Source organism: Saccostrea echinata, unplaced genomic scaffold, assembly GCF_033153115.1.
Source record: "Saccostrea echinata isolate AGI-Se365-2 ecotype Australia unplaced genomic scaffold, CSIRO_AGI_Sech_v1 ptg000033l, whole genome shotgun sequence".
Lineage (NCBI taxonomy): Eukaryota > Metazoa > Mollusca > Bivalvia > Ostreida > Ostreidae > Saccostrea > Saccostrea echinata.
In genome coordinates this window covers 10,548,692-10,570,503 of record NW_026889782.1, presented here as the reverse complement: position 1 = coordinate 10,570,503, position 21,812 = coordinate 10,548,692, and the positions used below count along the sequence as shown (strand labels likewise).

Below are 21,812 nucleotides of genomic sequence, written 5' to 3'. Positions count from 1 at the left end.
AAATACATTTAACATTTAAAATTGGATTGAGATTGACATGTTTTGTATTATTCACAACACCATGCTGTCCCAGTAAGACGACCAAACACGCCTCTAATTTTGAAGAGTTCACTAATGGAAATAAAACGTATTGACAATACGTCGTCGATATATCTTAATGAAGAGTTGAAGACCACAGCCAGTGTTTTCTTCTTTTCTCGTAAACGCTTTTGAACAAATTCTGCTTCAGATGAATACAAAAATAGGTCTGCTAATAACGGGGCGCAATTGGTACCCATGGGAATTTCAATAGATTGTTAGAAGACCCAGTCCCCAAAAACCACATAGATATTGTCAATCAGAAACTCGAGCATCTTTTTAATGTCACCATCAGAGTTTGTTTTTTGACAAAGTAATTTTGCAAATGACCAAAGACAAGGTAAGTAAATGTAGGAGTTCCATTTTTATTGAAAAAGCAGCTGTCAACGATGTCAGAAAGTCTGGACTTTAATTTATTGTGGGGAATAGTTGTATATAAAGTTGAAAAGTCTAAGTTTTTATGTTGTTAATTTTCGTAAAATTTTGTGATTTCAAATGTTCCAAAAGTTCCTTTGATTTTTTAGTATCCACATCTGATTTACACCACTTCTCGAATATATTGTTGCACTGTACTCTTAAAGTTTCTCCTTCAGTACTGTTAATATCTTAGTGAGGAGTAAAGGAAGAGGCTAAGTAGAACATTTACTGGAACCAGCTATGTATCTTTATTTGTAAGGATTTTATGAAGTTTCGGAGTCCAATATAGATATGGTAATTCAAATTCATTTTGGTTGTTGGGCATATTAAAAATATTCAAAACTGACATGTGATTTTGAAGAATTACCTCCTTAGAAAGGAAGCTATGGGTATAAGTTGGATTACCACTTGTAGAATTAAATCCAAGTTCCTCTAAAATACAATTTATATAATGAGCGTTACAAACAGGAATAATGTTGTTACCTGCTTTGTCAGCAGGGACCAGTAAGTACTGATCGTGTAATCTATCTAATTCTTTTTTCACTTCTGCATTATTGAATACAGAAGGATAGATGGTTTTCATACTGCCCCTCAATCGTTTGTTTAATGCGAGATTTTTACATATATCTGATACATTTAATCCATTCTGACAAATTGTCTTGGTCTTCGTTTACATGTCTGAACCAACGCCTGGCGTAATCCTCTACAGAATCCATAACATGTATGAAATTACCACGCCAGTTAAAGGATCGGGGTTCCCTATATTTAGGACTTTTAAAAATTAGTGATCTAAGGTTCTCATTATGAACTATATTTACGTCACCAGTAATAACGTGTCTAGGAGGACTATAGTTATAGGTTGAAGAAGAACATCAACACGAATGAGGATTATGTTTCAGATATTCGATATCCAGGCCCTGTAAAGCTTTCTTGTTATTAAAAAGTTTGGAACAATAGTCGATGTATATTTTTAGGAAATACAAGGTGTAGTCTTCAACTTGAAATTTGGTGGAATACAAGACCGGACCCTTTTGTGATTAAGAATATTACTTATATTAACCGCGTCAATTCCTTTGTTGGCATATTGGGGTTTAAGGAAAAAACAGGTTGTTATAGCAGCATTTTCTTCTGTAAAAACGTGGCGGTTTAAAAAAAAACCCTGTGATTTGCAATATCCATAATTACAGATCCGAGCCTGTATTCTGGTGTCGAGGAATCAAAAAATGGACTTTCCTAGACCTTTTTCAAGTAGACTATTCAGAAGTTTCAAAGGGACAGAGTAAAGTTTGGTGCAAATGTGATAAAGACCTAACTGTTGATTTACATAAGGTAGTAACGTATCAAATGAGACATCGTGTATTAAAGGTGTATTGTAAGACCGATGCCCATGACTACGTTTACGTCTCTGTGTATGGTTGAAAAGTCCCATCACACTGATATTGTTACACTGTGGACTGGAAAGATTCCCAACACTATCGACATTGTCATTGCATCGATAGGGACAGGCCGTCCCTAGTTTTCTAATCCAAAATTCTTCTCGTTGTCTACAGAAAGGTGTACCCAGTGATGGACTGTTTGTATGCTGGTAAATCATTTCTAGAATTCTAACTTTCATTGACAAAATTGAACTAGATGCTGTCATGAGACAGTAATACCCGCACTAAGGTGTTTGCCTCCAAATGCACACTCCTTCATATTGGGCTTAACAAGGAAAAAGTCAAAATAATTCTATAATTTACACAGTACATGTATTCGTCAAATCGAGCATAAAATGCTCAGGTGACCATGTGACCCATGAACCTCTTATACACATTTCATATTTTTAATTCATTACCAGTCTGAAATAACAAAATTTAATTAATGATGTAAATTAGGTTTTGATAAAAGGGGGGGGGGGGTTAAATTTTTGGCCCATAATTGGAACTTTTTAGATTTATTTTCTCAACAGCAAATAATATTATTTTAGTACAAAGCGTTTTTAATGAATATATCAAAATGTGCAAACTTTTTTTAGTATTTGATTAGGCAAAAACCTCCTTGAAAAGCCATACCCAATCAATTTTGTCAGCCCCCCCCCCCCAACACACACACACAATTTGCCTGTTTTTGGAAATAGGCCTAGATGGCAAAGTTATGTTAAAACATCGTTGTTATGATGATTTAAAATTTGTTCTTGTACTGTACATGTATGTGAACACCTTTTTGAAAATTTCTACATCACATTGGGCTTGCGTCACCCTACCAGTACTAGTGCTAGTTTTACCATTATCACTTTTAGATTGCACATGGTGCAGTGTTACATGTATATATCAGTGGAAATTAATTCATTTTGTGTTTTAATTGGATTATATATTTCATGAAGTTGACAAGACCTATGACAGTCCAAGTACAAGTTTAAGTATAGATTGGGGTAAAATAAACCGAAATGCAAATGGTTAGGTTAAAGTTTAAAAAGGATCAAAGATCATCGGCAATCTCCTATGCAGAGTTGTCGTTCGTTTCTCTTTCAGACACTGAATGTATGAGCCGATGGTAGAGAGTGGATCATCGGATGCCACAATAGACGAATTTCACATTCTGAAGAGTTATCTCCCGTTGTCGACATTACATTCAGTTACAGACACAGATCCAGGAATTTTTTCCCGGGGGGGGGGGGGGGGGGGGGGGGGCTTTGGAGTCCACATCACAGTCAAAAAAATTCCATCCCAGAATTTCCTGAGGAGCAAAAAAAAAAAAAAAAAACAAACAAACAAACAAACAAACAAACAAAATAAAAACAATAACGGTGGGGTCCATGTGTTTAAAGGGGGAGGGTATCCAAAGTCATTTTTTATTTGCTTCTGTAAATCAGTATATAGTCCTATTTAAATAACTCTGCAAATTCCGGGGGTGGGGGTGGGGGTCCAATCTCCCTAGCCGCTCCCTGTCCCTGAAATGACAAATGATCATGTGACTCCTAAATAGTAGAAAAACTTTTCCATTTGACTATACATAATTTTGTTTCTTGTGTTATTATGTTATGTACATCTAATGGTTTAAGGTTATGAACCCCTGGAGGTCATCCCCACTCTCTTAATGAACTGGAAATGTTCACAATATGACTACATCAAATTAAATGAAAGTGCATCAATGATAAGATTACTTGACATTTCATTCATGAATTTGGGTCAACCCATGTACCCTTCTAGAATTAGGAATGAAAATCATTCAAAGAGATGGACCATTAAACTATTTGTATATATTCACATTTTTTATGTCAAAACAAAGTATTAGTTTGCATACATGAACAAACAGGGGTCTGGGAATGGGAAGGGACAAGGAGAAGGCGTTATCTCTTTACTTCTAAATTGTTGAAAACTCCTAAAATGAATGTTAACCTCAAATCCGACTTGTACGTCTTCATTATTTTTAAGTGTTGGTGTCTCCATATGAGTGAAAAATTCCCGAGAGGGACATTTAACAGCAAACAAACATTAATGACTTAAAAAACACTACATGTTTATTAGTCAACGGATATACTTCTAGTCATATCTCTAGTTCTCCCTTGAATTAGAAATGATGATATAAATATTTTAAGAATGATTAAGAGTTGAAAAGGTTGTGCATTTTAAAATTCACTAAGCTCTGTGGTTGAATTAGCTATACCAGTTTAGCTTATTTTGCTACTCAAAGCACCTTGATTAACTATTTCTAATCATACTGTTTTCTGAAATGTGAAGTTTTTTCAACATGGATACAAGTCATACCTTTTCAGCTTCTGAAAACAATGCATGAAAAAAAACTGCTTTTCAAATACTGTAACTCTTTCCAAGTACTTGTGATCATAAGTTTTTAGCTCATTTGAGTTTTTCTGGTTTTCTGATCACATTTTGTTTGTCATTCATCTGTCCGCCTCTAAACTTTTCACATTTCTGTCTTCTTTACTAGAACCGCTGGGCCAATTTCAACCAACCCTGCCACAAAGCATCTTCGGGTAAAGGGGATTCAAGTTTGTTCAAGTGAAGGGTCACACCCTCATTCAAGGGGGGATAATCAAGAATTAGTGAAAATTTGGTGGTATCATTTAAAAAAAAGTCTTATCAAGAACCACTGACTGGACCCAAAAAGTTGAAACTTTCTTTACATAGACTTAGTGTAGATTCAAATTTGTTCAAATTATGACCCACTGGGGTAGGGTAGGGGCCACATATGGGGATCCAATGATTTACATAGAAAAATGCAGGGGATTTTTTCCATCATAAATCTTCTTCTCATGAATAGCAAGGGCATTATTGTCATCCGTTTTCGCGAAAAGGACCTAGGGGACATTAAATCTCATTTGTTTGTCAGTCTATCCGTTTGTCTGTCTGTCCGTCTGTCACAATACATTTATCCTTGGTCATAACTTTTGAATAATAAGAGATAGGGCTTTCATATTTCACATGTACATTACCTACAAGAACTTTCTAAAACATACTATGATTTTGAACCCATGATCTTGACCTTGAAGTTTGACCTACTTTTCAAAAAAATTAACATTATTTTAAATTGATCATTTTGAAAGAGAAAAGATAGAGCATTCAAATTATACATGTATATTACCTGTGACAAGACCTTTCTAAATATATCATGACTTTAGACTCTGTGACATTGACCTTGAAGTTTAACCTACTTTTCAAAAATGTTATATTTCCTTATAACTTTTGATTGAGAAGAGAAAGGACTTTCATATTTGACATGTACATTACCTGTAACAAGATGTTTCCAAGCATGCTATGATTTTTTTACCCCTTGTCCTTGATGTTTTACCTAATTTTCAAAAATTTTACCTTTGGTGATTACTTTTGAATGACATATGATAGGGCGTGCATATTTCAAACAATATGTCATAAATAATGGCATCGCATCCACTAGGACACGGAAAGCAGGGGACCACAATTCTTTGAATTTGCTTGTTAGTCATTTTGATATGGAAACATCCTCATATAGTGTAGATTCAAGTTATTTATGCCCTGCCATGAATATGGCCGAGGCATATAGTGTTTGTCATGTCCGACTTCAATCAAACGTGATATGCTGATACATACTGATGTAAGTTTTTCAACTGCATCAACCTTTGTGATCTTGACCTTTCCTTTGACCTTGACCTTACTTTTCTTAAATTAGTGTCTAGATCAGTTTTGAATAAACATTTCAAGATATATTTATCAAACTTCATATGCTGATATATACTGATGAGAGCTTTCAAATACATCAACTTTTTTTACCTTGACTTTTCCTTTGACCTTGACCTCACTTTTTAAATTAGTGTTTATCTACGTTTTAAATAAACCATTTATGATATTTTTATCGAACTTCATATGCTAACAGTAAATGCATACTGATGTAAGCTTTTCAACTGCATCAACATTTTGACATCAACCTTTCCTTTGACCTTGAACTCTCTTTTCTCAAAGAAGTGTTAGGCTCAGTTTTAAATAAATCATTCAAGATATTTTTATCAAACCTAATATGCTGATATGTATTGGTGAGAGCTATTCAACTGCATCAAAAACTTTTCACCTTGCACTTTCCTGTGACCTTGAGCTCCCTTCTCTTTAATTTGTATTTTGCTTAGTTTCAAAGAAACAATCTAAGATATTTTTATGTAAGCATGCACTTATACATAATTTGGTGAGAATTTATCATCTATATCCATTTTTTTTACATTTTAGTTTCAATTTTAAAGAAACTGTTCAAGATATTCTCATCAAACTTCATACACTCATACAAATTTTCATGTTGCATTAGTAATATACATTCGGCGGGGCATTTATGTCCTATGGACATATTTCAAGTTTTCAAATCATGACCCCCGAGGATAGGGTCAGGCCACAAAGTTTTATATAGGAATAAAAGGAAAAAAAATCTTCAAAAAAACAACAAAAGCATGATTAATATGGAAACATTCCCAAGAAGTGTAGATTCAAGTTTATACAAATCATGACCCCATGGGTTAGGGAGGGGCCATTTTTTTCCTGCCCCTATTTGCTATCCACATTGAAATGCAAATTTTAAAACCATTTTACACATCCACAGGACAAAATCAATCATCTTCCAAATGATCATGATTTAAGGCTAGTGCATAAAATATAAGGGAAGTTCTGGGAACCAGGGTGTTTAAACATGTTAAATATTTAAAAAAAAAATTGACCCCATTTGACCTCCAGGGGGAAAATAAAAATTTCAAAACCTTACTGCAGATCTACAGGACACCACCAACCATCTCCCAAAAGTTGATTAGGCTACTGTGTAAAATGTTAGAGGAGTTCTGGGAACCAGGGGCTTTATGCATAAAAAACGTTATTTTTCGACCCCTGTTTGACCCCTGGGTGAAAATGAAAATTCCGAAACCTTACTGCACATCTACAGGACACCACCAAACATCTCACAAAAGATGATTAGGCTACTGTGTAAAATGTAAGAGGAGTTCAGGGAACCAGGGGCTTTTTGCATAAAAAAAACGTCATTTTTCGACCCCCATTTGACCCCCAGGGTGAAAATGAAAATTCCGAAACTTTACTGCACATCTACATGACACCACCAAACATCTCCCAAAAGATGATTAGGCTACTGTGTAAAATGTAAGAGGAGTTTGAGAAAGAAGAGTGTGACAGACGGACGGACGGACGGACGGACGGACAGACATGAGTAACAACAATATAACCGAACTTTCTTTAGAAAGTGCGGGTATAATGATCAGGTAAATTAAAGTGCTTGTAGAAAAGCTGCTGGCCCCAGTTGTTCAATTATGATTCTTATATATTAAAGGTAGAGAGAAAGAAAGAACTGCAACCCACCCTTAAAACACACACATTCGCGTATACCTTTAGAGATTGTAATTTAATTTTCTACGTTTTATTTACTATACCAATAATAACTTTTCCTTTCTTGTTTTTTTTTAATATCTAACTGTAATTTTACGAAGTCCACGAAGTGTCTCGCCTGTCAATCATTCCAAAATGAAAGAAATATCTCCATCGTGATCTGACACATTTCTATTGGTCAACTCTGTGTTGAATGTTGTATTTATCAAACCTTTTAAAATCTTATGTCTTGACCATACCTTTATGTGTATTATGTGTTTATATAAAATAAAAGAATTTTGAAACAACAATTCGTTATTTCTAAATCAAGTTTGGGAAGAACAGCCGATCAGATTAAAGATGACATCTGACCAGATTTATACACAATGGGAATCAGGGTAAAATAAACAGTGTACTGTATGTCGACTGGTTAGACAATAGAATATAACTAGATATCCCCAAAAGTCCCTGCTCAGGAAACTATATACAACGTACAATAATATTTTGGTGATCATTTATTTTTACAAAACTTAAAATTTGATGCAAGCATATAACAAATTAAAGATTATGATTGTCAGCTAAAAGACAATTATTTCGATAACTATTGTGTTACAAAAAGAATTAAAACTGAATATAATATGTTAAAAAACTATTTTATAATATTAGTTGTTACGCAAATATTGTCAATTATTTAGCACAGAAAACCGTAAATATCTGCAGCATATTTATTGACACCCACTATGATATAAAGGGAAATAAAACTGAAGAAGATATGTTAAGAAAATATTTTATTAACTTAAATAATATGCTAAGATCGTCAATTATTTAGCACGCAAAAACCGCATCATATATCCGCAGTATATTTGAAAAAAAAAAGTATAAACTGTTTTTTCCCCCCATTTTTATCTTTTCGAAGATATATTCGGTTTTAATAGCAAAATTTTGTCATGACTCATTTTGTTTTATCCTTATAAAACAGCGAGTAAAAGAGCAAAGAATAATTTAAATCAAAAAGTTTAATTCACACCGAACATCACATCGAGCTCCAATTTTTTAAAATATATAATTAATAATATTTTTGAAAAATAAACTTAAGCATAATCTATATGAAGTCAAAATATTTCTATTTCAAGAAAAAAAAAACAAAAACATTTTTTCTGTCTACAGATGAGATAATTTCGTGTTGATCCGCCATGTTGACTATGACGTACTTTATCCGATGACGGAGCTTCGTTTTAGTCCGAGAGCAGAAGTTCAACCTTCTTATATGTATTAAAAACATGCTTCAAACATGATAGATGTATTTTCAAAAACATGATATATAACAAATATATGTTAAAACATGATACTTATCAAAAATGAAATGTAACAAACATGATATGTAAGCAAAAAAATATTTAACGACCAGGATCTAACTGAGCATGATATATTATGACCATGATACATTATGAGTTTAGCCTCGCTATATATATTAAAGCATGCTTCAAACATGAAATTTAACAAACATGATAGGTAAGATATAATATTTTAAACTACCATATGCATGATCTAACTAGGCATGATATATTATGACTATGGTTTGTTATGAGTATGATCTTAAACAAACATGTATTTAAAACATGGTTTTTAGCAAACAGGATTTATCTTAATAATAAAGGTTAACAAGCAATATTTAATAAATATGACATGGTTACAAACATGATGCATTACAAGTGAGTTTTATATAAAATATGGTATATAAACGACATAATATATAATAGTATTTGATAAAACATTAAGGTGAAATACAACGTTTCAAATGCATTTAGTTCCCTTGATATTATGATAAGAGAGATAACTCTTAATTGAATAAATGTCTATTATTTTTATAATTTTTTAAAAACAAGTTTAATTTTTTTTTTTTTTTGGTAATATTGCTGCGCAAGCTAATGCCTATGCTAAATTAATGTGCTTAGATTCAACTTATAAAACACATTTCTTTTTTGGGAGATAATAAGCATTAAAACAACAGCTTAAATGAGAGATCAGAATGATGTTGAACCTGAGCACGTTAGATGCCATTTGCTGAAGAAAAATCCATACATTTTAACAAGAATACATTGGGTCAGAGCAATCCGCAAAAAATTCAATAGAATTAGAACCGACCAAGAAGCTTTTGCACATAAATTTTTCTTGACGGGATCAAACCTGAACAAGATAAGCTTTGAGTCGATTGTGTTTAACTCTACACTGACAAAACAGAATGTGACAACCTTTCAATTCTAGCAGCACTTACAAGTATTATGAAACGCAAGCTTTTGATCTATACAAATATTATATTTTGAAGTATTTGGCTTAGTGTTGTTCTTTTGCATTATTTTGTTACGAATGACAGAGGAAAGGCTGACCGGAATATGTAAATAGCTGGTGTCTTCATTAGAAGATATAATTGATGAAAATAAATAAGCATACCTGTTTACCAAACTTGAAATCAATATGAATCACACGCGATATTCAAGGTATTTTCTTTTTAATACCCCTTTACGTATCTTTTTACATGCTGTCTTTGCCAAATTCTCGTTAAACATCATGATCAATTCCCAGGTTATTTGTTGAACAATTATGACGTCATCGGTCGGAATTTTTAAACCTAGTGACAGATACACATAAGCATAAAAAATTAAATATTTTTTTTTGCAAAAAGATGCATGTTTAGTCATTTTCAGGAGTTTAATTAAATCTCTAAACACCAATATTAAGAAAACTTGTGTTATAAAATTCACGTCATGTAGCCTACTATGATGTCATATTGTATCACTGATTTAGTCACGTCAGAATAACTGAGTGTTTCCTTAACACTCCTGCGAAGGTCCAGTTTCACAGTAGGTGCTGGCATATAAAAAAAATCCCTCACTACTCAATAGTCCAGTACATGTCTAGATTTACAGCCCTCCACCGGCAAGTGGATGAGTCTCCATATGAGTGAAAAATTCTCTAGAGGAACGTTAAACAACAAAAACAAATTAACAAAAACAAATTTTATCACCCGAGAATATTTCCTCAACCAGATTACTCAATTTCTTTCAAAATAAAGACATACAAAAGCATTGACTTCAGCTGACGAAATGTAATATAAGTCTCAATGCTAAGTAATATTGAGCTCAAATACGTCTTAGAAGTCATAACCCCGTGCAAGCAATCACAAGTCTTCCGGATCAAACTAACAGCAAGTGAAAAAGTGTTTTGTTCGTTTGTTTGTTGTCCCTCTCGAGAATTTTTCACTCATATGGAGACGCCACCACTTGCCGGTGGAGAGCTGCAAATATTGACGAGAAAAGTTGTAGTTTTACATGTTCGGAAAGCAAGAATTTACTTTCAGTAGAAAATTCACGATTGTTCTTTTAATTTTTTTTTAATTTTTCTTTTTTTTCTTTTTTTTCATTATTTTTTAAAATTTATTTATTTATTTATCACTAGTCTTGTTCTTTATTCACTTGATTCAATTTTTTTAAAATGAACTAACACTTCTTTTCATCCGGATAAAACTGAAGACATGTCCAATTATATATGAAATTGTAAATTTGATCACGTATCTGGGTTTATTTATGACGTAACCAGATTATTTGTAGGTGTGCTGGTATACAGTATTTTTTTTTTTTAAACCAAATGGAAAACTTAATATTGGAACTGATTTGATCTTATAATTGGGGGAATGGATCAAATTCAACCCCCCTCCCCCGAAAAAAAAAAATTAACACTGGAAATGTAATTTTCATTTTGAAGTTGTGTTTGTTTTGGAGCGTAATGTTGACGGTTGTCTGCTGAAATTTCTATTTTCGCTCCAAGCTGTCTTGTACAAATTCCACACCCTTTTATTACAGACACAACTGAGAAAGATTAGCAATCCCTGTAAACCGTTCAAAATTGCAACAAAGTACGAAAATATTGAAACATCTATAAAAGAGTCAATAATCTGTAACATCCATGAAAGGCCAGTCAATGTAAACAACTTTATATAAACAGAAAATTGCACTTTATTTCCAGTTGTGCTTTCAATGTCAGGAGTAAAGCAGATTTTATGCGCCGTCAAAATATAAAAAAATATGTTCGTTAAGCAGACAAAAATTAACGGAACCAGGACAGTGACAATGAAAGCGGTTTTGTATGTCATTAATGTTAAAGCTTTGTCATAACCTGTGTTTTTGCCATCGGAAAATATAAGGGAAATTATAATGTTTGAAGTAACAATAATCAAGGCGCTACCAAATGCATACAAGAAATACTTAGTAATTGTTCGTCTGATAGATATTGGACAATTATCCCATCTCTGTTTGGCAGTGAAGACACGAAACATGTGAAAAGAACATATTTGCAGCCAGAAAAATACCAACAGCCATGAAAAGTGTGACAAAGCAGACACTATTTCCAAACCAAAAGTATAAAACAAAGGACGGACGATCAAACAAATCTGTGCCAAAAATAAAAATAAAACTAGTATCATGTTGTTAATACCGGGGAGAGTTCTAATACTTGGGAATAAGCAGTACGTAATTAATGTTAGCAGAAGGGCTACAAGAGATACACATAAACAGATCAAAGTTAAAGTAGATAGAAACCTACTACCGAGTTTCAGAGTCTTCAGTTTTATCTTTGATAAGTCGCTTACACAAACTAGGACTCCAATATTATCTGCTTTAGAATGATAAACTGACAATCCAGAGAATGTATAATCAGTTTGAATATCTACCAATCCAAAATCATTGTTTTTGATTTGAATTTGAGGGCAAGTCAACAGAGGGCTAATTAGATTATTTCTGAATATGTTTGACGCACATTGTCTTTCTGCATGGAAGATAGAGCACTGTCTTTTTCTATTAAATCTCGTTGATATATAAGGCAACATATATGCCTTTTCACTAACAGACATTTCTAACTCAACAGCGGTAGTATTCGAAAGGGTCCAATTTTTAGACATTTTCATGAAATGCATTAGTCGTTTTTCCAAAGCATCTCGGTAAACCCATTTGTCTATAAAAAATTTTACATACAAGTAAAATTCCCCATGTCTAATATTCAAAGTACTGCAGCTCATAGAAATCATGAGAAGAAAATTTTCAAAAATATTGAGCATTTTAGGAGATTGTGTTATTTGACGTATGTTTTTCGTTATCAAGTGTTTCAATTTTAATAGCGTTCCCTTTACTGTTCCAACTGTTCCATTAATATCTGTTAGGATGGAAAATTTGACCTTTGTTGCCAGTGTGTAACGCAGGTTAGTAGTTGTTGCCAGAACCGATACGCAGGTACCATTCCAGAGTTTTTTGCCAGGAAAACAAATAAGGTCCTTGCATATTTTCTGCAAATTACAAAAGAAAATACAAATTGATATTGAATTCCTAGTACCAATTGAAAATAATAAAAATAATAAATAAGCATTAAATTATTTAATTTAAATCGACCGTACCTGATCATTAATAAGTATGTTGATAAATGAAGCCTCTTGTTCCAGTCATCAATTTTAAGTATGCATATTAATCATTAAATCAATTACAAATTCAATTAAATATTGTATTGAGCTGTTCAGTTTAGTTTACAAATGATATCCGTGTTTCATCCGAAAGTTAATAATTTTTCTTTGTTAACCTTTGAATTTTTAGATTAACCTCTTCTTACACCCACAGTTGCTGTGATTCAGTTCATTGAAATAAAACCTATCATTGGCTCGTATTTTGGCTGACGTGCTTATTTCATCCCCATTGTAAGGCCTCTGATTTTATATTAAATTGACTACGTCATGTTCCGTCTACCAGATTTATACATAGGGCTCACGGTAGTAGTGACCATTCAACAGGGGATGCTTACTCTTCTTTGGCACCTAATCTCACCTTTGGAAGTTTCAGAAGTCCGTTTTTTTGTCCTACTCACGCATTTGTATTGTTTGTAGCTTTTTATGAGATCGATTACTTATCTTCACCTTGTCATTCCTAATATTTGTCCTGCATGTGTGTGGATTAACTAATAGCATCCCTGCTTTTCTTCGAAAGAAGATGTTTTAAGATTTTCGTATCTATTCGTATTTATTCCCGAGTTATGTTGACATTTTTTTGTGGTCCTACCCTTATAACTAAAGCCACTATTTAAAAAAAAAAAATATATGAATACAACACTTTGAGATACTTTCTCAAGTTTCGATTAAAATTTATCCCACAGAACATTTCTGAAATGGAAGGAGGCTCGAAAAAGAATTGATATCTTGACTGAAAAATATTTGAGAAATTAAAAAAAGGTAATTGTCCAAATTCGAAAATCGTATTGCCTAGAGTTGTGGGATTAAGGTGGGTTGGGTGGGGGCTAGTGTTCATTTTTTTTTAAATACCTTAACATCTTGAGATTTAAATTTGCTATAAAAAAGTGGACAACGGGCCCTTCAATTAAATCTTTTAATGCCATTAACCCATGATACTAATTTCTCGTAGGAGGGAGGAAATATTTGTCGATAAAGCAATTTCACTTTGTGTTAAGGACGATAACATTAGAGATACGTTGTATGCATTGATTGGTATACAGTGTATATCTATTTGGGATTTAAGGATAACCATTATTATTTTTGACAACTCTTATTGTAGATACGTCAGTGTGAAAATTAATAATCACGAATGATGACATTCTTCATTAATGCAGAATTGATTAGCGGCGAGAAACATTCGGGAGTGAAAGGTGGGTGTAAAACTCACGGATGCTTTTTGCACTCGGATAAATTTACTTTTACAGAAATTTGGGTGCAAAAGATGTAAATATTAATTTCTTAGAATGTAACAAATCTGTCGAATTTCATCTATATTCAATATCGTCTCTTTACTTTTTTTCTCTTCCCCTATGAATCTATATAATTTTACAGCACTGGGTATATGATATGTGAAGATACCGAACAGTAATTATGCTCAAAGTCCAACCGAATTGTGGGTAAAAGAAAGACAGGCTTCTTAAAACAGAGTTGAGGCCAGATGTCATGAACATTATTATGAAATTCTAAAAATCCCAAAACTTTAAATGGCTTTTTATTTATTTACCATGATTTTCAGAATTTCTGGTAGAGGGGTGTATGTGGCCATAACAAGCCATTCACAGACCTTTTCCAACTTCAACTTTCTGGAGTTATAGGTTGAAAGTTGGGGTATCAAAGTGATTAGATCTTATTCATAATTCTGATTTCAAAACATTAAGTTCTTGGGAGTTAGATTTCTATTCCGGTCCTGGTGAATTTGCACTTTCAGCTCATTTTTTTCTACATATGATCAACAAAAAGACAAGTATGAAACAAATAATAGAAAAATGGTGCTTACAAGACTGTCATCGTAGATTTGGTTCGGTAAACAGCTTGCAGATTTCTGCTGTAATGACAGGTCATCATTTTTATCATATGCAGCTAGTGAAAATGGCGACCGGAAGCTAAAATCATATATAATAGTACTGATAAAATCATCACTCGTGGTGAAGTACCAAGAGACAAATTCAACACAGTTGGAATTATTCACTCCATTGCACATTTGGCAGAAAACATTTTTGTACTCGGTGCAAGCATGAACGTTTTGAAATTGAAGACAAGCATTGACTAGGCTTGAATCTGTTCCTGGCTTACAAGTCTGGATTATCTGAGATTGACTAACTTCCATTGGGTTGCATATTAAACAGAATTTATTTTTATAGAGCGTTTGACCTGACCGTACCGGAGAAAATATCAAGGCATCAACATGTTCACAAGCTATTAATACATCTTCATTATATGTTTTCCATGTCCCAGACACGTTACAAGATGATATATCTACATCATATAAATCACTACATCTCTCTGTGTTATACGGGACATGAAATCTTATATCACATGAAAGCCTTCTAAAGGTGTCAATCACATGTTGGAATGATTGAAAATGAAGATAATTTACGTATGATTTGCAGCTTACTTTCAAGGACCATGAACGAACATCGGTGATACTGTTAGAGAGTTGATTATTATATTCTCCGTCTTGGATTTTTTCACACAGGTAACAGAAAAAGTTTACGTAGGTTTCCATGTTTTCACTTGTTGCTCGAACAGGAATTGAATGATAAAAATGGAAATCCTTTCTCCCTGCACAGAGATTTGCAAAAACATTTGTTTGAAGGCATCCATTTATTGCCCGAAAGTCTTGAACTGTATCATTTCCCTTACTTCCAGGGTATCGATCACTGATGCATGTCCATTTTTGCTTTAAAGAAAAATCGTCACAGCATTGGAACGTGCACCCCACATTGCAAGAACAATTTCCTTGTAGTGGCAATGTATAGTTCGGTAAGAACCCTGGTGTGCAGGCACCTTTTCCTGACAAAGAGAAACCGACATGAATGAGATTTGTCATGTTGAGAGAATAAGGAAAAATTGAGGGATTTGAAGTCGGTGAAGTAGCAAGCGAATCAGTATGATCTGGTAGATCGGAAAATTCTACCCATGCTGGATATTCAGTCTGCATTGAATTCAGGGTTGACTTCGTGCTCTCTGTATTAAATTTAGTTGTGTCTACATCTGAATTGCCCAAATTCTTTTGTACATAAAATTTAACATGTTCTTCAAGATATCCGAATTCAATGTTAAATATGAAGTCATCCCCAAAGTATGTTTCGTCCGATTTAAAGACTCTAACATCTCCAAAGTACTCGGTATTATAATCACCATGGTTGCAAACGAAACAAAAATAATTCTTGTGTGGAAATGAAGCTGGCAAAGCAGGCAGCTTCAAACAAGCATCCTCAAAGGCGCTTGGGTTTTCACACGAATTTATCAAAAACTGTTCTTCAAATTTAGGGGGATTGCAAATTTTGCAGAATATATTTTTAAACGTACCATAACGACTTTCATAGGCGCTTAGACATGCTTTTTCTATTTGCTTGTCATAATGAGTCCAAGTACCTGTTACATTGCATGCTTTAATTTTGGTAGTATAAGCTGTAGAACAACGCTTTATGTTATTCCCGAGGTATGGATGCTCATAATAAATACCACAGGATTCTGACTTGGCGTAGGCAACAAGGTCTTCGGAAGAAGAACGTTGGTTGAAATCCGTTGGATATTCGCATTTGAAATTTAGTACCCATTCGATGTAATTTACCTCATTGTGACAGAAGGAACAGAATTTGTTTTTATATGATACCCAGGCTGTTGATTTTGTAACAGGTGGTTGTTGTAATTGATCACTCTCTCCTTCTTCCTTTGTGCAGTTTTTGGATAAACTGACGTCTGTGCCTACAGGGCAGTATGAAATAAGTAGATCTGGACTTGCTGTTCTGAACGGAACTACGTGTGTATCGACACATTCCAGAAGCCCATATTTAAAGAAAACGTCGGGGCAGCATGGCGCATTGGACCAATGGAAAAAACAGTCGTATTCATCACAAGAACAATAAGGACACCTGTTTGGAGGGACGACATCGCTTCGAATCCCTAGTGAACCCAAAAGCGACTTATTGCAGATGATCTCAGTTCCACAAAGAAGAATGCTTTGCAAAAGTATTTGAGTTGCATTAAAATCAAAGTCTTCTTTGATCTTAACACCGCCCTGGGTTGGATAAGCAATCGCACCATTATTCACAATCATAAAAACTAAACTTAAGAGCCACTGCATGATATCTAACATCTCAAATGAGATACATGTATATTTCCTGGTATCTCAAAGAGCCAAAACTAAAATCTCTCCTGAGATAGTTTTAGCATGAAAGAGGTATTCCTCGCATCTACCAATGAATCAAAAGAAGCTTTTTTCTAGAGTTCTTTTTTTATTATCTCACGAAATCAGCGATTGTTTTCATATATATAGGGTTGCATCGGTTATTTGTTTCACCTTCCTTCATGATCTTATTAGGAAATTGGCAATTAAGGTTTACAATAAGGTGCCAAAGCTACAATTTTCCAAAAGATAATTGGATATTATATCCTGCGGATCATTTACAAGATTTGTGTTTTTGTTCATATCTTTTAACAGCAACTATATCCGAAAGCCAATGTTTGGAAAATTGTGATTTCATACATTTAAAAACAATCGATGGTTTATATCAAACTTTTTTTTAAAGTGACCTAATATTTTTAACAGTTTGGTTACATATAGAGGGTTACACAAACCTTGGAAAAAAACCTTTCAAATTGCCAAAACGTGATTTTGTTTGTTTGTTTGTTGTTTAACGTCCCTCTCGAGAATGTTTCACTCATATGGAGACGCCATCACTTGCCGTTGGAGAACTGTAAATTTTGACCTATGCTCGGCACTCAGGGTCAGTGATCAGTGAGGGATCTTTTTCGCTCCAGCACCTACTGCGACACGGGACCTCGGTTTATACCGTCTCATCCGAAGGACCGGTCTCCAGGTCCCACAGTGGGATTTGAACCCGCGACGTAACTCCTTACTCCGCGACTCTAGAGCAGACGCTCTACCACTGCGCCACACGGGCGACAAACGTGACTTTGTAAACAATTATTAGCCAGACGTTAAAAATTATCAAATAAGATATTCTAGGTATAGATGACACATGATGATTTCTAGGAACAATTCATTTTGTCCACAACAAGATTAGATGTTCGCTTTAGAAACCATTACATTATTTAAAAAAAATATATACACTGTATGGCATATTTTGACGTAAATAATGATTTATCTGGTAGCATGTAATACGAAATATTAAAGGGAGACTCTTAATATTATTCATTTATTATATTTAAAGAAATATTTCATTGAAGTATAAAATTAAAAAAAAATCTGTTTTTTGCATATTATGAGCTTTGTTATTAACGCAAAAATATTTTCAAAATTTGCGAAATTATCATTTGTTCATCATTAATTAAGATGTTTTAAATTATGTATGGAATGAAAACCTAATTTATACTGATTTTTAACATTGATTACAGGCAAAGTACTATAATTCTACTCACGGGTTAGGCACAATCATTTTAGTTTTGAATATTAATCATCTCAGAAAGGTGTTCCTTTTCGCATTACGTCACGTTCGGTGCTTTTCTTAGCTCTATTCTATAAATTATTTTTATTCACTGTCTTCTAGCAGCTGATTGGTTGAAACCAAACAACATATTCGTGACAACAGGTAACTAAGTATTAAACAAGGGTTTTGACAAACCGCCGTCCAGTCAGACTGTAGTAGGTGGAATTAATAAATGCAGTCATGCTTCCCTTTATATTCAAATCGTCTATTAATAGGCATTTAGCTTCAACGAAGAGCGAAAAGAACAAGGCTAATGAAATGGGTCCTAAAAGCATAGTTTATGCTGGTCAATGTTTGAGTTTTTTCCCATTTTAGCTAAAAATAACATTTGATAATGCCAGCCTTTAGTCTATAAATAAAAAAAATTCTCCATGCTAGTTTTTAAAACATTTGCAAAGTTTGTGAATGTAGTTCCAGCAAATAGTTTGATAAAACAGTTTATGAGTCTTTTTTTTTTTAAAGGGAATAAACATATAAAGTCTGAGATGCTAATTTTAAAGAAATAATATACGACATCAGATTTCACACAATCAAAATTTCGGCACAAAGGCATTTATTTTTTTTTTCCACAAACAATATAAGATATACAATATTAAGGTATATTTCCAGAAACCTGAAATGTCATCTCTTTGGCTTCATTAATGTTACAGAATAAACAGTGGAATGTAACTTTTTTTCTGAGGCTTTACATGCAGAAGAATCGTCTTTTTAAGGAGAGGGGGGATTAGTGAGAAAAAAGTACAACTTACCTGAACAATCTTTGACTAAGAAAAAAGGGTTGTCTAAGCTCGGAAATCCTATTTTGTGGATGGTAGAGGGAAGATTTATACTTTTTTACTTTCTCGAAAAACACAATTATTTGGGGAGGATTTGAATATACGAGGGTTGTTAGAAAAGTTCGCGGACAAGTTCTATTGTAAGCGCGCTATTTGCATGAAATCAGTGAAACTCTGCAGGTAAAAACTATACGTATTTTCAAATTAATATGCAAAAAATTTGGTGTTTTTTTTTTAAATATACAGCAAAATTATTAAGATAAAACATGCTTCACGGAGCATGTTACTTTTTCACACTTTTACATTTCAGAGAAATAGTTTTGAAATTAAAAATTTCATCGTTGTAGTGCGTAAAGAATTATGATATTTCATCTCTCGCTAAGATATTTATGAAACGTCATTTGGCAAAATTCTAAATTTAATTGGAGGAGTTATGACTGTTTTATCACTTATTATAGATGGTCAACGCGTAAAAACAATGTCAAAAAATGGTAAAGTCATTGAACGTCTTGGAGCACCGAGCTATGTTTGCAGACAGGAAATTGCCCGAAAGAGATTAAAATGTGTTTAGATGGTGCTGGGGATGGCCTGCACGTATCTAGTACCAAAGTGTTCAAGTGGTAACAACTTTGTAAGAATGGAAGGATAGACATTTTTGATTATCATCTCCTCCTATACCCCAATATCCTGCTTATCGGATGGACGTTGCGCCTATGTATTTTGCATTGTTTCTCATATCTGATCGCTGAACTGCGTAGAATTGTTTTAGAGATCTCATTAATATCCGGATACACCACAAAGACATCAGAAAATATATAACATGTCTTGATATACTTATTCAATTTTTAAGTCAGAAAAAGACATGAAACGTCTATAAAAATGACTGTGAAAAAGCTTCACAGGTCTGGAATCAGGTTGTCGCGTCACCTAACGTCACAAAACGTCAAGTGATTGATCCGTGAAATCTACGAGCGCGCACAAAAAATCAATGTATATTTTTCAAAATTTTAGTAAATGGACCAGATCTTTTAAATACTAATAAACAAAAGATACGAATTTAATTAGACACACGTCATTCTTCAAAGCTTACAATATATTTCGCGTAAATCAACGTGTCCGCGAACTTTTCTAACAACCCTATTATTGCAACAAAAAGTGTGGGGAAGGGGCCTTTCAGTGAAGATTCATTTTTTTTTTTTTTTTGTACAAATGAATGAAAAATGTAACCACTATAAGCAGTATTCGTAAAATTTGTAAACAATAGTTTTACAAGATGACGGAAAAAGCCTTAGCGTTCCTTTTAGCTTTATTTCACAGCTGCTTAGCTGACAGCAGCCAGGAAGTTCTAAAGCGCTGACTTAAATTAATCCGACCTCCAATTGATTTCCAAAGATTTTCCTTAATCTTATTCTCCTAATTAAGTGACTTGGCCATCGAGCCAATGGGGATATAAAGATGAAAACGAGCTACTAGCTCTTAGATCAAAACCTTCTATACTGTCCAGATTCAAATTTTAACGCTTTGTATAATATAAGTAATGGATATATGCCGAATACTGTTCTATATGTAAAATTATCAGACTGTTTGAGGCCCGTTAGGGCCGAAAACAGTCTGATAATTTTACATATAGAATTGTATGAGGCATATATCTTACTTAAAACATTGCTATTTAAATGTCCAAAAGTTACCTGGAGGAGTCCGATAATTACACAATAGGAGTTCAGGCATCAATAGTTTCTACCTGAAACCATCTAATAAGTAGACAAAAGAAAAGAGACAGTTTTTTTTTCTTTAGACAGTACAGTCTGTAAAATCAGTGAGTGAACTCTTTTGTTTCATTCATTCAATGGCAGTTGTTTGGTTTAGCAGGAACTATGGACAGTGGTCAGGTGATGAAGGATTTTTTTATGATTCGGAATATTTTTTTTATTAAGTGCGTTTGACATTGATACAGATACAGTGTTGGATGATATTTTCAAACGTATTTAAAGTAAAAATGCGGATTTTTATCTAAAATTTTGATTGGATGATATAATGAAAATCTTGGGTTTTAAAAGTGCGGTCATTGGCGAACAAACCTCGTTAAATGAAGAGATTCGCAGACTGGTTCTTTATCAGAAATGGATTTAAATTGGCTTAGTCACAGTGCTGTATCGAAAACGCTTTTCAAAAAACCGAATGGAAAGTGTTACTTTTGAGGAAGGTTAAATCTCCAGTTTCCTCTTCTTGGATTTGTTATTTTTAACAACATAATTTCCTCGCGTTCACTTTCCCTGAATTTTTTCTCCCTAACCTTTTTTTTGGTTTCTGGACAAATTAAACCTTGATTTCACTCTAGTTGTTGTTTTTTAACTACTGTCCAATTTTGTTATCACTGCCGTCCGATAATATATTATTGGACTGCTAATTATTATTATCGGACGGCTACAGGTAAATTTTTAGACTGCAAGATCAAAGGCATGACGTCACAGCAATGCTTTAAGTACATGTATACACGCTACTGAGAAAAATGGTATAGAAAAGTGACAAAAAATGCCATCAACGTAACTTAATTTTCTTGCAATACACATAAAGCTTCTTTTAAACATATGGTTTATCCAAAGAAATAACGCTCACATTCATTTAAATAGAGGTAAAATATAAAATTTAAACGATACATGTGTATCAGCTAAAGTTAAGCATATACAAAAAATTATCTGAAAAAGAGTCCCAATTT

The 21,812-nt window shown here is 33.6% G+C and overlaps 1 protein-coding gene across 1 annotated transcript; it reads right to left on the bottom strand.

Annotated features, from left to right (window-relative positions):
* Positions 1–11,070: 11,070 nt before the first annotated feature.
* Positions 11,071–12,225, bottom strand: LOC133198109 (probable G-protein coupled receptor Mth-like 4). The gene has a single exon (XM_061334254.1). The coding sequence runs from the start codon at positions 12,223–12,225 to the stop codon at positions 11,071–11,073; it is 1,155 nt and encodes a 384-aa protein (XP_061190238.1).
* Between the last annotated feature and the right edge of the window lie 9,587 nt (positions 12,226–21,812).

Excerpts from the sequence above, each read along its gene's own strand:
- LOC133198109 (XM_061334254.1), bottom strand. The coding sequence starts at position 12,225 with ATGTCTGTTAGTGAAAAGGCATATATGTTGCCTTATATATCAACGAGA.